Consider the following 14,361-nt stretch of genomic DNA (forward strand, 5'->3'; position numbering starts at 1 on the left):
CATTAAATGAGAGATAATATACAGCCAGCAATTGATCACCAGAATTTTTCATGTGACACAAATCTCATCCTGTTTATTACGGCTGCTTTTGCTTGAGGTGTGGTAACGACCGTAGCACTAGTGGAACTACGTCAATTCTAGTAGATTATTTTAGTTAAAATAAAATTTGAAATTTTAGACGTTGAGAACAAGACGTTGACAGGTGGGAACATGATATAATATAGGAACAAGACCTGTATCTTGTGGAAACTTCTTAGCGTAGGACTCTCAGCACGTCATTATCGACTGGATATTGTAAAGCAACAACAGGTCAAATGACTACTTGTATGTGAAAGGAGTCGATTGTAGTACCAAACATACAGAGAATTATCACACAACTCAGTTCCACTCAGCTACAGAGCATTTAAGCATCTTTCAATTGTTTTGGTTTTAGGCATAGACTGTATAAGAAGTGGTCATAGCCACGTGACGTCACCCATTGGTTTGTGGACTGCCGTTTTGAAGCCTTGAGTTCGGCATTTTGGCCGTCGCCATCTTGTTTTTTTGCAACCAGAAGTGACACAAGAGGGTGGAGCTAAATACAACCAAACTGAATAAGATATTTTTAGACAACCAAAATGTTACAATTAACGTTCAAGAATTAAAAACACACTGTGAAAGGGTTGAAGTTGTAAGATGAAAACACGGACAACTCTCAGACCGGACAAAGTCGTGGGAGCAACCTGTTAATCACAAGGTAGCCACGCCCTAAAGCATCCCCTGCTTTATGGTCTATTTGACTCTAAATGGGACCATAATTTACTAAATGAACATCATGCTGTATTGAAGAAGACTTGAAACTAGTGATTGAGACCATAAATTCATGTTTACAATGTTTACTGAGGTAATAAATCAAGTGAGAAGTAGGCTCATTTTCTCATAGACGTCTATACAATCAGACTTTTTTTGCAACCAGAGGAGTCGCCCCCTGCTGGATGTTAGAAAGAATACAAGTTTAAGGCACTTCAGCATTGGCTTCACTTTTCAGACCCAGCAGTTGCCCACTGGTTTTATGGCCTGTGACTTTATCATTGGTTCACTCTCCATTCTCATTAACGTTGTTTCCAGCAGCTGCAGGCCGCTGTTTTTAGCAAAGCAAAGCTCTGATAAACCCAATGTAGGCGAGCTGCCCAGCACTAGTCTCATACAGCCAGACCAATCTCCACAGCTCTGAGTCAGTGCTAAAGAAAGGTCTGGCTCCACACATTATCACTCTGGTATAGGGGAAGAAAACACTCTGGCTTGTTTGTATTTCTTCAAACCAATCACAATCGTCTCGGACAGCACTAAGATCTGTGTATCACAGTTCTGTGGGGACAACAATTTTTTAAATTGGTCCAGTAGTGAGTTATAACGCTGTAACCCGCAGCCGCGAAACGAGCTGTGAGGTCAATTGCGCAGCGTTACGTTCACTAAAAGTGCTTGTTGTTGCCACTGACAGGCTCAGATTCTTATTAAAAATGTACTCTACAGAGAAATAAAACATTTTTTCCTTACCTAATTGCTTGTTCGGGTCTGTTTGTTATTGTGTCCAAGTCCCGCTCAAGGACAAGTCTCGTTGTGAAATCTGAATATCCGTATACTCTAGCTCAAATAAATACGGGCGGACATCAAATTCAAAGACCTCATCCATGTTGTCGAAATTATCTAAATATTCAGCCATGACACGGAAAATCTTTTAGACAACACTAAGCTACGCTTTCTGTACTCCGGCTGGGACTCACTTTTCCACCATCGATGTATTCTATTATTCCAGCGTTGTCTTCTGGCAACACGTGACGAGACTTCTCCTTGAGTGAGAGTCTTTCCATAATGTCACGACACTTATAATAACAATCAGAGTCTGTCATGGTAAAAACAAGCACTTTTAGTGGACGTAAATGACGGTGCCAGCTTGCCCCAATAGGATTACATGTCAGCCCGTGAGTGGCTGATGTGCTCTCCCTCAATACTCGACCATTTACCATTTACCATTTATGTTTTTATTGACTAAGCCATACTGGGTAAAGTCCCTTCATATCTGTGTAATCTCCTCACTCGCGCGCTCCGCTAAACGGCGGCTCTACCAGGTACCCAGGATTTGCTCAGAACCTGGTAGATCAGCTTTCTCTTTTTTTTGCGCCCTGGTCATGAAATAACCTTCAGACTACAGTTTAATGATTTAGTCTCCTTGAAAGAGTTCAAAACTCTGATAAAAAAAATGATGTAACTTAAGAGTGCAATTGCAATTCCTAAACTGGATTTTGTATTATGTATCTGTTTTCCCTTGACTGTTTGTAACATGCTGTATTTTTAATTGGCCTTGTCTGTTTTTGACATGCTTTATTTGATAAGTTTTGTAACATAGTAATGGTGTGATATCCTGCCTTGTCCTGACCTCAGTTAGTGACTGTTTACTCTGCAGTATCAATGGAATAAGGTCTCACACACACAAGGTGACACAAGTTAATTATAAATCATGGTTTGTGGTTATAAATTCAGACTTCCTGTTAAAAATAAGGGACCTCAGAGTAGGCTCACTGACTAATCTGAACCATGAATAGTTTAATATTTCCATTGGACTATTAACTGTGCCTGCACTGAGCTGATAAGTTTTTTTTTCTCTCTTCACCTTCAGCCCTGATATCTGTAGCCCTCACCACATCACCTTCTCAACCAATCAGAGGTAAAGAAAGCCACCGGTTCTGTCTGTGCCAATAAAAAACAAGGAAATAATTTAATTCTTTCTCCAGTGTTCATCTAAATCTTTCAAAAATGTCTCTCTTACACATTCTTACAGATACGGTGTGGTTCCTGGTGATAATCGCCCTCCTATGTGCAGGAATTGCTATCGTTGCTGTAACAAAAATCAAGCCCTTTCTGCGCTGGATCAAATTGAATCACGGTTAGTAGATTATTATCATGAAGCAGATAACCCTGCAGCAATATACAAACACAGGAAGTACACTGACCATTTTATAATGTGCAGGAATTTATGTTTTTTTATTCTCTAAAGGGATTATTAACTCGTATTTCAATCAGATTACTAAAAAAACATGCCCCTATTCTGTTGTTGCTCAGGCTACTTTTGGGAACCTGCACCACTATGCTCCGACTCTGAGGATGGAGACGTATCCAAGCCTATCCAGGAAGTGCTTGGGAAATGTGATGTGTGAGTTAAAGAGCCTGAACTTGGATGAGCAAGAATTTTACATGCGAACATTTAGTGCAAAGCACTCTCTCTCGCTGCTTTGGAAATTTGGGGCAAATGTTGCTCGGCCCGTGCTGATGGGTGGAAGCACATAAAATGTTAATTTCAAGACTGATGCTGTTTTCTGGGAGGAAACGTGACTGTTCGACATCTGAGACGTTAAGATGATAAAAGTGTATGACAACACAGAGATAAAGAATCTGAAAGACACTGAAAATACAGAGTGGGACATTGTAACAGTCGTGCACGAGTTAGAAATTGTGTGGTACGTTGCTAAATGGTGGTATTGTACGGCTTTACTTTTATAGGTGTATATATATAAAGAGATTTTTCAGATCATAAATATCAATTGTGAATTCAAAATAAAAATTTTATTGTAATCAAAATGCCTAATATTTATGCAAAATGTTAAACATTCAGATCTAATACTTTAAAGAGAGCTGTCAGAGTTTATGAAAGAATATTTACATGACATTTTAAATTATATCTTACAAAGCAGCTCACCCTGCAGCTGTTCTTCTCAGAGTTTAAGTTTCTGGTGTGCACTGACCACAAGTTTTCCCGGAACCTGCAGATAAAAATGTCTCTGCAGTGCACTGAGGTTCCTTCACAGTTTGCCAGAGGGTGATGGATCTGCTCCACACTCATCTGTGGTTCTACAGTTTTACTGTTCCTTCCTTTAAAGAATGTGTTTGGTACGAGTCTGGACGCCAGCAGTCGTAACCACCAACACAAATCTTCTGGGATTTTTAGGAAGCATCATAGCGCCTCCTCTTTGGACACGTGGCAGTCCTTCCCCTGCTCCTGGGAGGGAAAGAAAATGCTGTCAATCTCTCCGCTCCTCTCCTCCTCAGAGAGATGAATGCTGGGAGAGGATGTGGGAGAGGATGTGGGATGAAACACGGGACAGTCTCTCTCATCTTCTTCTTCGCTGTTCACTCTCTCGGTCGTCTTCCCACATTCAATTGTCGGACCAACTTGGCCTGTAAACTGACTGAGCAAGCTAAAGATGACCGTCCCTGGATTGTGGACATGGACTGGACCTACAGAGACCAAAACAAGCAAAGAGTGCACTTGAGGAAGGTTTTATTTGACCCGTAGAAGTACGTTTACATATAGTTTACAGAGTAGGACATCTCAGACTCATAACAGAAACACAACTGCATCTTTAACATGTTTTATTTTCTTAATGACTCCACAAAGTGAGTCAAGTATTGTACATGAAAGTTTTCATTTCACTCATCATCAGTACCCAGATTGGCTGCAGAGAGACAGGACGGCTGCTGCTTTGCACTGAATGAGTCTCTGGGGAACTGATGAGTTGACTCCTTTGGCTTGTGAGAAACATCTCTACCTCCCTAAAGAACAATATGTCACATCAGTGTGGGGCAAACAAAAGAGAAGTGATGCCATATATGTATGTGCATGACAGAATGAAGCTTTGAAATTAGCTTCTTACCTCATTGCATAACTTTGCAATAGCTGGAAAACAATAGATACATAAATGAATAATAGAAAGTCAGTGTCTTCACACAATCAACATGGTTTACAAAGCAACTAACTGTCTACAAAGCTAATGACACATTTCTAATCACAGTCATTTCTACAGGCTTTCAGTAAACTGTTTATTGTTTCCCAGAAGTGACGTGATCATAAAGTTCAACGGTTCAATTGATTAAATACTAGAAACTGAACCTGTCCTGGATGTAAACACCATCTTACCTTGCTTGAAACATGTTTCGTCTCCGGGTGAACGCCAAAAACAGAACAGTATCACAAGAGCCACACATCCCACGACAACCACCGGACACAAGACGGCTGCAAGCTGACTGCTGGTATGGTCTGAGAGAAAGAAACAAGACTAACTGTGCGTTCAAATACTTTTACTACCATACTATTTAGTATGCCAGAAAAAGATTTAGTATGTCCCAATACATAGTATGTCAAATGCAGTATGTCAAAAATACCAGGATGTCCTTCTACATCCAGTCACATTTTGCAGTATGCAAGCCAGCATCCTTTTCTGGCTATTCTGACCCACATCCTCTCCACAACGGATATATGAGCAAGAGGGTCAAAGTTCAAGGCGAAATATGACGAGGTAATATGTCCCAACTGTACGCATACTGTATGTAACAGTACGTACTTTGTAATGGCAGCTGCAGTACGTACTAAAAGTAAAAAGAAAAAGTATGTAATTTGTAACATTGCCTAAGAGTCAACAAACATGCTAGCGTCTCTGCGAGGCACAGCAGTGCTTTTAGCTAAATGCTAACATGCTCGCAATGACAATGTGAAGAAGGTAATATTTACGTGGTTCGCCAACGTAGTTTAGCCTGTTAGCATACAAACATTAGCTAATCATCACTAAACACAAAGTACAGCTGAAGCTGATGGGAATGTCATTAGTATTTGGTCATAAACTAATAGGACAAATTAAAATGTTGTCACGGTGCCAGACGCAAAGTCTGGGATGAACCAAATTTCATGGCAATCCATCCCGTAGTTTTTTTAGAGATATTTCACTCAAAACATCAAATGTGAACCTTTTGGTGACGCCAGAGGAAAAGTCAGTGGATCAACAAAGTGAGTACGATTCATCATCTGGGAACCAATGCTTTTACAAAATTTTGTGCCAATCCATCTAATAGATATTAAGATATTTCACAGTATAAGTAAAAACTTTGACCTGCTCGTGGCGCCTTCTTGCCCCCATGTTCAAAAGAAATGCAGCAAAAGTGCCCTATTGGATGCCTTTATGGTTGATAAAACATGATAAAGTGCCCTCTAGGGTGCCCTTAAATGGAGAAAATGTGATGCAGTGCCATATAGGCTGCCCTACACATAGAAAACTTTGCACGCTTGTGCTCTACCACATGCAGCTGGTGCCCCCTTTTATTTATTTTTTGCCCCTGTCCCTCAGACAGCCTGAGTCCACCACTGGATATACGTACCAAATCCCATGGAAATCCACCCAATAGTTGTCTAGATATTTCAATAAAACCCCAAAATTTTAATAAATTGGTGGTGCCGGGGGAAAAGTCAGAGGATCACCAAAGCCAGTAGGATTCATCCTCTGTGGATCGCGAATGTCTCTACAAAATTCCTTGCAAGGTATATACTGTAAGTCTTGAATGACCGACACTAGAGTCGTTACTGTGGTTTAAAAAATCTATCCTCGTCAGCAAAAAAATAGAAAACCATTGAAAATATTGTGCACTCTCCACATTCTCTTCTCACACTCACCTCCTTTTGAATGTGTATCATTTCGTGCCGGTGGGACTGACGGAGGGCCACACCTGTGTGAGATAATGGTGAAGTGATGAGTATCTCAAATATGTGACCCCATTAAAAACGACAGACTGCAATATCTGTAATGTTCGTACCAAATGCTAAAATAATCTTAATGTAACACACTGGAACCTTGAGAACACTTTAAGACATCTAGATGTTGGGTGTCAGGTATGAATTATGTACTGAGGAAGTTACATGACTTACTTGGGAAATTTGCAGGGTTTGACGGAAGTGCTGCTATGTCCTGAGGAAGCTGAGGAAAGCATGTGTTTATCTTCGCCTGAAGTAACAGCGGCTGCTTCTGGAGATCAAAAAAGTTTGGTTTCAGATTTCAGAGGACAAACACAGGACCAAACAAAATCTCACTGACATGTTGTGGCAACAGCCTAAATGCAACAAACTGTAGAGTGTGCAGATATATTGGTTAATGTGATGAAGAGCAATACTTCCTCACATCATGACAAGGACAACTACTTTCTGTAGAAAAATCTATATAAGCCAAACAAAATTCAAACAACCAGACAGTTTAAAAGGAAAATGTGCCCCACTGATTCATAGCAGAGCAAGTGAAAGTACTGTGTACAGTGTGAGGCAGAAACAATGTGTGAGGTTGGAACATCATTCCTCCTCGTCATCCTGTTTTGAGGTACAGCCAGGTGCATGAGAGTTTCTATTTTGGGACTCTTTGTGCTTCTATATCACTACATTCCCCTACATTACAGGGAAGTTTTGGTTTCACTTTAGCTGAATACATTTAGCTGACAGCTGTAGCTACTTTGCAGATCACAATTTTACATTCCTCCTCTTGAAATTAAAAAAATGTTGTCTAGGGGTTAAGGCTCTGACCATGAGCTGCACTGGTTAACGTCCAGCCAGTGTTGAGACCTTTGTTGCATTCCCATCTCTCTCTCCCCCTCATTTCCTGTCAACTCTCTGCTATCAACAAACAATAAAAGCAAAAAATGTCCCAGCAAAGAAAAAAAATGTACTGTAAGAAGTCTTGTCTGTTACTGTGAAAACAGTCTTTATCCCATCCTGATTGAAATGCATTTTTGACGTTATCTAAAGAGAGTTTTTGGAAAGGGTGTGATTTGTTTCCAATCTCATATTTCAAATATCTATATCTATTTATGAAGTTTTATTATTTTTTATCGACAATGTTTCAAGAGGACCTACAATGCTTATTTTCAGGTGCATACTTGTTTTTTGGGTTTCTACTAGAACATGTTTACATGCTTTAATGTTAAAAAACACCTGTGCTGCAGCACCTCTTTATCACCCTCTGTCTGGAACTCTGTTTGAGCTCCCAGTCTCCTCTGATTGGTCAAGTGGCCCACTGTTGTGATTGGTCAACCGAACTCTTCGGACTCCGCTCCAACTCCGCTCTAACTAGCTTTGTTTGAGGGCGTGCCAAACTAGCCGCTAGGCAGATATTATGCAAATGTGTTACTTGGTGACATCACTACGTTACGGAAGAAAAGGCGGGACTTCAAGCGAGGCGTTTCAGGCAGTTCAGTATGGCGTCAGCACCACTTCAACAACCGAGAGTTGTACAGGCCGCTGCGAGCGAGAAACAAAACATAATGGCACCTGCGTGTATAGAACTAAGCAGCGAGCGCACAGAGGAGCTACCATACAAAATAGTGTCTGCTTTGCGGGCGCTGGAAGGCATACGCGCTCTCAAAGGTAGCTCTGCTCTCCAAGTTGAATCCTGCTTGCACAAATCAACCTGACTTGTGACAGTTCGGGGGCGGAAACCAAGAGAGGCACGGGACGTGTTATGAATGGTCACTTTCAAACACGAACACACCCACATGGACAGCTGTATGTCGCCATCGCCATGTTGGACTGTTACTCACTTACAACCTGCAGGAGGCAGAATGTTTTTGGCATCATTGGGCAAAAATTCCATAATAACCTTTAAGCATATTGTAATTCAAGTGTTCTGAGAGAAAACTTCTGCACCTCCTCATGGCTCTGTTTTCAGGCTTTAAAAAATCTACCCCCTGACGAGAGACTTTGGCCAATCACAGGTCATTTCGGAGAGAGAGAGCGTTCCTATTGGCTGTTCACTTAATGGAGGCAACTGTCAATCACTCGCAAACTCCAATCAAACGCTCAAACTAGGCAGCGCTGATCAAATAGGAATCAATATTCTGTTACTGTAATATATTTCTCGCCTCAAATGTTTTCAGAAACATCTTGTAGTGTACCGTTTAGCTGTAAAATGAGAACGTTTGCTCCGGCTGGTGGGCGGTGCTTGGTATTTCCTCAACTGATCACAACATCGCAGCCGGGTCACAAACTTAATTTTACAGCTAAACAGTACACTACAAGATGTTTCTGAAAACATTTAAGTCGAGAAATAAGCATTACAGTAACAGAATATTGATTCCTATTTGATCAGTGCTGCCTAGTTTGACCGTTGGATCAGAGTTTGTGAGTGACTGACTATGAGCGTGGACTTTGGGCTATGTAAATTTTACTTTTACATGCACAAAAAACTAAATAACACACTAAAAGAAAGGGGAAAAAGCACAAAAGGTTCATCGCTCTATGACAGGGACCTTTTATCAAAATGAGTGCAATTACTTGTTATGTTTGAGAATATTTTCCAGCTAATACTTGGTCATGTTTTTAATAGTAATGGGGTATTTTTACATTGTAGTATCACTATTCTAAGTAAAAGATCTGAATAATTCTTTCAGTACTGTTCACCTCACTGAGAGGGGAGCCCCCAGAGCTCAGATCAGAGCCCCCATAACTTGTTATTACCGTCATATGTGTAAATTAGTTATGCACAGCCTTCAGTATCATTATTGGTCATTCTCTTAAAGTCAGTGAAAACTTCAAGTCGATTTTGTTCCTACTGAGGCCCCCTGCTGGTTGAAAGTCTGCACTGCTCAGTATTTACCAGTTGTGGTCGTCCGCTGAATCTTGACACAGTATCTGCAGTTTGTAGATAACGGGACCACATCAGTGCATCTGAAACCGTCCTCACAGACACACTTCAAATCGGACGTGCTGGTGCAGCTCTGAACCACCTTCAGATGAAGATCTGAGATGGTGGAAAATATAGGTGATTTTAGGGATTTTAATCACAGATCAAAATGTAGTTTCCAGAAAAGCAAAGAGATTAATATTTTCTGTTTATTATAGAACCCAAAAGGTTACACTAGTATCATCAGTGATGGATGAAACCGTCAAGTTGGCAGAAATGACTCATAGTTTCTTTACGTGGTTTGCAGTCTCCGTAGCAGGGATGGCAGCTGTCTTCACGGTTCAACTCAGTCGTGTAGTAACCAGCAGGACAGGACTTGCACTCTGCACAAGACTCCTCATACTTACCTGACAGAACAGAAAGAAACAAATGAGAACAACCGGATGAGACAGAGAGCAGAGAGTGGCTGCTCGCCCAGAGTGCATATTAATCAAGGATGTGGTCATGCAGCAAAAAACTCAGAGTGAAGCGTGCGTCATTTTTGATCAAGATAAACAGAGACAGACAGATACTGTATGCCTCAGTGCTTCATAGTAATTTCCAAATTTGAACCATTGCTGATTCATTGATTAACAACAGTGAGTCAAAGCTAAATGAGGAACAGACAGAAAAACATACAGAAATAGAAGACGCTCACACCAGATATTATCTTACCTGCAGGGCACATTGGACACTCACTGCTGCCCATAGGGTAAAACTCATCTGCCTGTGAACACATTTACACGATTAGACACAAACCTCTAATAGGGCTGTCCCAATATAAGAGTTTCACTACATGATTATTGTGCTCAAAAGAATTCACAATAACGACATGATCGTGATATCTACAGAAAGTTCAGTGAAAATTCATCTTTAACTTTGTTTATTGTGCGTTTTGTTTCTTTTTTGGCAAATTAATTCCACTCAAAATACGAGAGTATGGATGTTAGAGAGAGTTTGTAACCATAACTGTATATATAAAATATTATTTATTTACACAGTATCATCACATGTGTATTATTGACATAATATCAATATTTCATTTTTAAATATCACAATTATTGTCAATACCGGTATATCGTGACACCCTTAACTACAGCAAAGTCCTGATTAACTTGTTTCTACATTTGACAGTTATTTCTTATACTTGAAAAGCAAAAAACACAATCATGTAGGTAGATAAACTGAAGATGAAGGACATTACCAGCGGAGAGGTGAGCACCAACTTTGCAGATAACATGGAGACAATCACAAAACATTGCACAACTCCCATCCTATGGAACAAAATGTAGAAAATATTAAAATAAATGGTAGATTTCAAGTGATCAGCTAAAAACACCACATTAAAAAGGGCACTTTCTGTTAAATTTGGTGCACCAACACAGTTTCTCATATCATAAATAAGCTGTGACATTAAAATATGGAAATTTAACAAAAAAATATATCTTTACCTTCAATATTATGCGCCTTTTGTTCTCCTTCTGTTGTTTTGTTAACTTCCTTAAGGTGCGACTCTCTCTCTCTTTCTTTCTCTCTGTCCTCTTTCACTCACTCTACCCATCCACTGTGTCACTATTTCCTTACCTGGTGACATCTTCCTGTCTCCCCCGCCCACTGATCTTTACCAGTGTGCTGCGGTCCTGTTTACACGTTCAGCTCTCACGCGCAGACCCATCCGCACTCTAACGTTTCTGCATCAAAGACTCATCACTTTCCGTTCAAACTGTAAGATGTGACAGAGAGCGAATCAAAGAGCTGCTTTCTGTGCAGTTAACGTGTGTCAACAACATGATGGAAGAGCAGATCACTTTTGATAGTGACGGTTAAAATTTTTCTGATGACGGTTTATTTCTAATCATATCTGAGTACATTACTCAGATTTCCTACTGTACTTATCTACGTTGTGATACGTTTTCTTTAGTTAAATCAGTGGAATCTGAATCTCACACTGATCTCATGATCCTCTTGGCGGAGATAATGAGTCCTCACCAGACATTGCTTTTCAAAATGTTGGGAGCCACTGGTTTAAAGGTTCCGTGTGTAGGATTTGGCGACATCTAGTCCCTTTCAAGACTGCGGTAACGTGAGCTGCCGAGTGCAAAACTGTGCTGGCTCAGAGGTCATCCTTACCATAATAACACTACTTCAGGAGCAACGGAAGTCGGACGGCAGCGATACTACGATTTTGCACTCTGTGGCTCACGTTATCGCAGTTTCACAAATGTGTTGGAGAACTACGGTGGCCTTCAGGTAACGTAAAAATGTTAAAGGTTCTTGCTAGAGCCGGTGAGTTGTGTCGACCCCAAGTTGCAAAACTCTCACAAGATGGTTATGGTTAGGCATTGACCTCAAATGGTAAATTTAAGTAGGCCTATAGGTCATCAGTTACTGCTAATAGATTCCCCTGAAATGTTACACAGTGGTCCTTTATACCAATATACGATAGCCAGATGATCAATATAGCATCAAACAACTATGTGAGCGTGCCCCACTGGCTAGTTCACAGCGGTTGCAGCTGATAACGCCGACACGACCGCCGTTGCAGAAGTGCACCCACCCTCCGGTTCCCACCCAGGTAAACATTGTTAGCTCTGTCAGCTGTCTTTCCATTGTTTTCACTGTTAGCACCGTTAGCTACGAGCCACAGACTCAGATGTCACCATGTTGAGAGCCGTGAGGAAGCAATAGAAATGCTCCCAATCTTGCATTTAGCACCTTTAAACAACGCATTGCATTTTATAAACTCATCATATGATTTGACATGATGAAAATCTTGATCAGAAAAGTAACTACAGCTGCCAAATAAATCTAGTGGAGTAAAAAGTACAATATTTTTCTCTGAAATGTAGCAGAGTAGAGGTATAAAGTAGCGTAAAATGGAATTACCTCAAAATTGTACTTACATATACTACTACTACTCCACCTCTGCAGATAGTTTCCACAATGGAAAGGTTGTGAGTTTTGTTTGTGCTGCTCAAAACAGTTCCTTCTGCAGACTGTTGATAATGAATTATTAATGAATTAATAATGAATTATGAATGAATTAATAATTAATGAACCAGTATCTGGTACATTGTTTCTGGGAAGAGAGGCTGCTGTTGGTTTGTTTAAATATACTGTAATTACAAGTCAATGCTGTGAGCCCAAGAAACACAATTCCATTCACCTCCATTACATTTTTTGTAATTTAGGTGAACTGACCCTTTAATTTTAAGGCAGACAGAAAAGGCTCAACAGAAACACATTTTGTGTTTTACAAATAATCCGACATGATGATCTTGTTGCTCAGTTGCATCTTTTATTCTTTCAGTCTCTCTCGACACATTACATACTTTAGCTCTGCAGTGAAGCTTTTTAGCCTAAATTACTGTCTTGAAGTTTAAAGCTGCATCGTCACACATCTGGAGTTCTTGATCGATACTGATCATCGAATTGTTTTGCGACACAAATTTCATATAATTATTTTGCCTCCTCTGTGAAAGAAGTGACAAAAAACATCATTATTTGTCATTAACTGCCATCATTTCCATTGAAAAACTAAATAGAGCAATAAGGTAATTTTTTCTAAATTCAAAGTTTCTTTCCAGGTGTGTGACTGTGGACATTCTTCGTTTGCAGTCTTTGAACACAAGTATATATACTCAAAGCTATATTTCCTTTACACATATATCAAAGCCATCGTAGTCATTTCGCTAAAGCATTTGCATTTCAGTAGTTCTGTTTTTTTGTGTTTTTTTAACTTGAGTTATTTTTAAATTGACTTTATTTGGCAACCACATACACTCATAAAGGAAAAGTGCCAATGGAAAAAAAGAACTCCATTGTAATTTGATTTAAATATTTACAATTTTTGAGGTGATTACTGTCAAAAAGACTGCTCGGTCTCAAATGCTTAACATAGAGACAATATCAAATTGGACTTGTTATGTTTCCTTCTTCTTCATGTTGTACATTTGCCCCAGTAAAAGTCTTTTTAAAAACACTCACTGTACAGACATAACACCCAAAAACATACACACTGGCTCATGCATACATAGAGACTCACTCAGTGCGTGAAAGTAACACCATACAAAGGGAAATGGCGTGTTTTATATCTCACACAATTTATCTCTAACATCCTCCTTCTGTATTCAAACAGTAGAGGAAACTAGGGCTGCCCCCTCTTAGTCAACTAATCTGTCGTTTTGGTCTTACTGACTAAGATTTCTTCAACTGTTTTTTTATGTTTTTTTCATGCTGAATGACTTATTTCCAAAAAAACTTATGAGCACATCTCTGGTAGACACAAGATTTAAAGTGGTGCTTTTGTGTGATTCGTTATGGAGAAACTCAGTTTCACAGATCTGTCGATTATATCAACTAATTGATTAGTCGACAAAATCGTATGAGTGTTAGTTGAATAAAGCGTGATTTATTTCTGCCGCATCCGTGAGGGTCACGTGTGTCCATGGGGGGTGGGGGGGCTATGTGACAGGTTTTCGCTTGTCCATGCAGATCCAAATTGTTCTAACTATGCAGGCGCGGAGAGAATGGAGAACAATGAGGAGCTTTGAGAATATCGGTTTGCCGCGAGGAGAAACCCGCACTGAGTATAAAAGATCCCAACCTTTCTTTGTCACGATTCCACGTCAGCGTGCGTCTCTGCGACCGTCCTTGCGGAAAGTATAACCGAGGCTTGAGAATTTCTTTGGTTGAGGACAGCCCTAGTGGAAACACAGCACTCAGCTGAATCCAACAGCCACACATGCACCGAGTTTATATAAGCTTCAAATCTGTCCTGCGACTTAGGGCTCTGCAATTAAGTCAAATTTCAATTACAATTTTGGCTTCCAAACATGAAAACGATTATTGCATTCCA

General features: G+C 40.1%; 2 protein-coding genes across 5 annotated transcripts in view; one reads left to right on the forward strand and one right to left on the reverse strand.

The window, feature by feature from the left end:
* The window catches only part of cd27 (CD27 molecule), a 13,162-nt gene extending 9,553 nt beyond the window's left edge, over positions 1–3,609 (forward strand). For both annotated transcript variants that reach the window (XM_037785013.1, XM_037785014.1), the window contains exons 7-9: positions 2,657–2,704; positions 2,819–2,923; positions 3,100–3,609. In XM_037785013.1, the coding sequence (XP_037640941.1) occupies positions 2,657–2,704; positions 2,819–2,923; positions 3,100–3,194 (248 nt within the window). In that variant the 3' untranslated portion in view covers positions 3,195–3,609. The remainder of the gene's footprint in view (positions 1–2,656; positions 2,705–2,818; positions 2,924–3,099) is intronic.
* si:dkey-260g12.1 (tumor necrosis factor receptor superfamily member 14) lies at positions 3,579–11,210 on the reverse strand. Of its 3 annotated transcripts, none has more exons than XM_037785011.1 (11): positions 10,955–11,207; positions 10,708–10,777; positions 10,179–10,230; positions 9,761–9,871; positions 9,438–9,581; positions 6,728–6,821; positions 6,476–6,528; positions 4,952–5,071; positions 4,689–4,711; positions 4,482–4,587; positions 3,579–4,272 (listed from the first exon to the last, which is right to left on the reverse strand). In XM_037785011.1, exons 2-11 carry the CDS (start codon positions 10,774–10,776, stop codon positions 3,989–3,991), a joined length of 1,056 nt encoding a protein of 351 aa, XP_037640939.1. In that variant the 5' UTR covers position 10,777; positions 10,955–11,207; the 3' UTR covers positions 3,579–3,988. The 3 variants fall into 3 exon arrangements, with proteins under 3 accessions (XP_037640939.1, XP_037640938.1, XP_037640940.1); XM_037785010.1 differs by having other exon boundaries at positions 6,728–6,824; positions 10,955–11,200; XM_037785012.1 differs by lacking the exons at positions 4,482–4,587; positions 4,689–4,711 and having other exon boundaries at positions 6,728–6,824; positions 10,955–11,210.
* Between the last annotated feature and the right edge of the window lie 3,151 nt (positions 11,211–14,361).

This window comes from Sebastes umbrosus, chromosome 11, assembly GCF_015220745.1.
Source record: "Sebastes umbrosus isolate fSebUmb1 chromosome 11, fSebUmb1.pri, whole genome shotgun sequence".
NCBI classification, from domain to species: domain Eukaryota; kingdom Metazoa; phylum Chordata; class Actinopteri; order Perciformes; family Sebastidae; genus Sebastes; species Sebastes umbrosus.

Bases quoted from the DNA above. Each gene is read 5' to 3' on its own strand.
- si:dkey-260g12.1 (XM_037785010.1), bottom strand. From the start codon at position 10,776: ATGGGAGTTGTGCAATGTTTTGTGATTGTCTCCATGTTATCTGCAAAG. The intron at 4,588-4,688 runs GTAAGAAGCTAA...ATTGTTCTTTAG, and splicing joins TTGCAAAGTTATGCAATGAG to GGAGGTAGAGATGTTTCTCA. The intron at 4,273-4,481 runs GTACTGATGATG...TGGTCTCTGTAG, and splicing joins TCTCTCTGCAGCCAATCTGG to GTCCAGTCCATGTCCACAAT.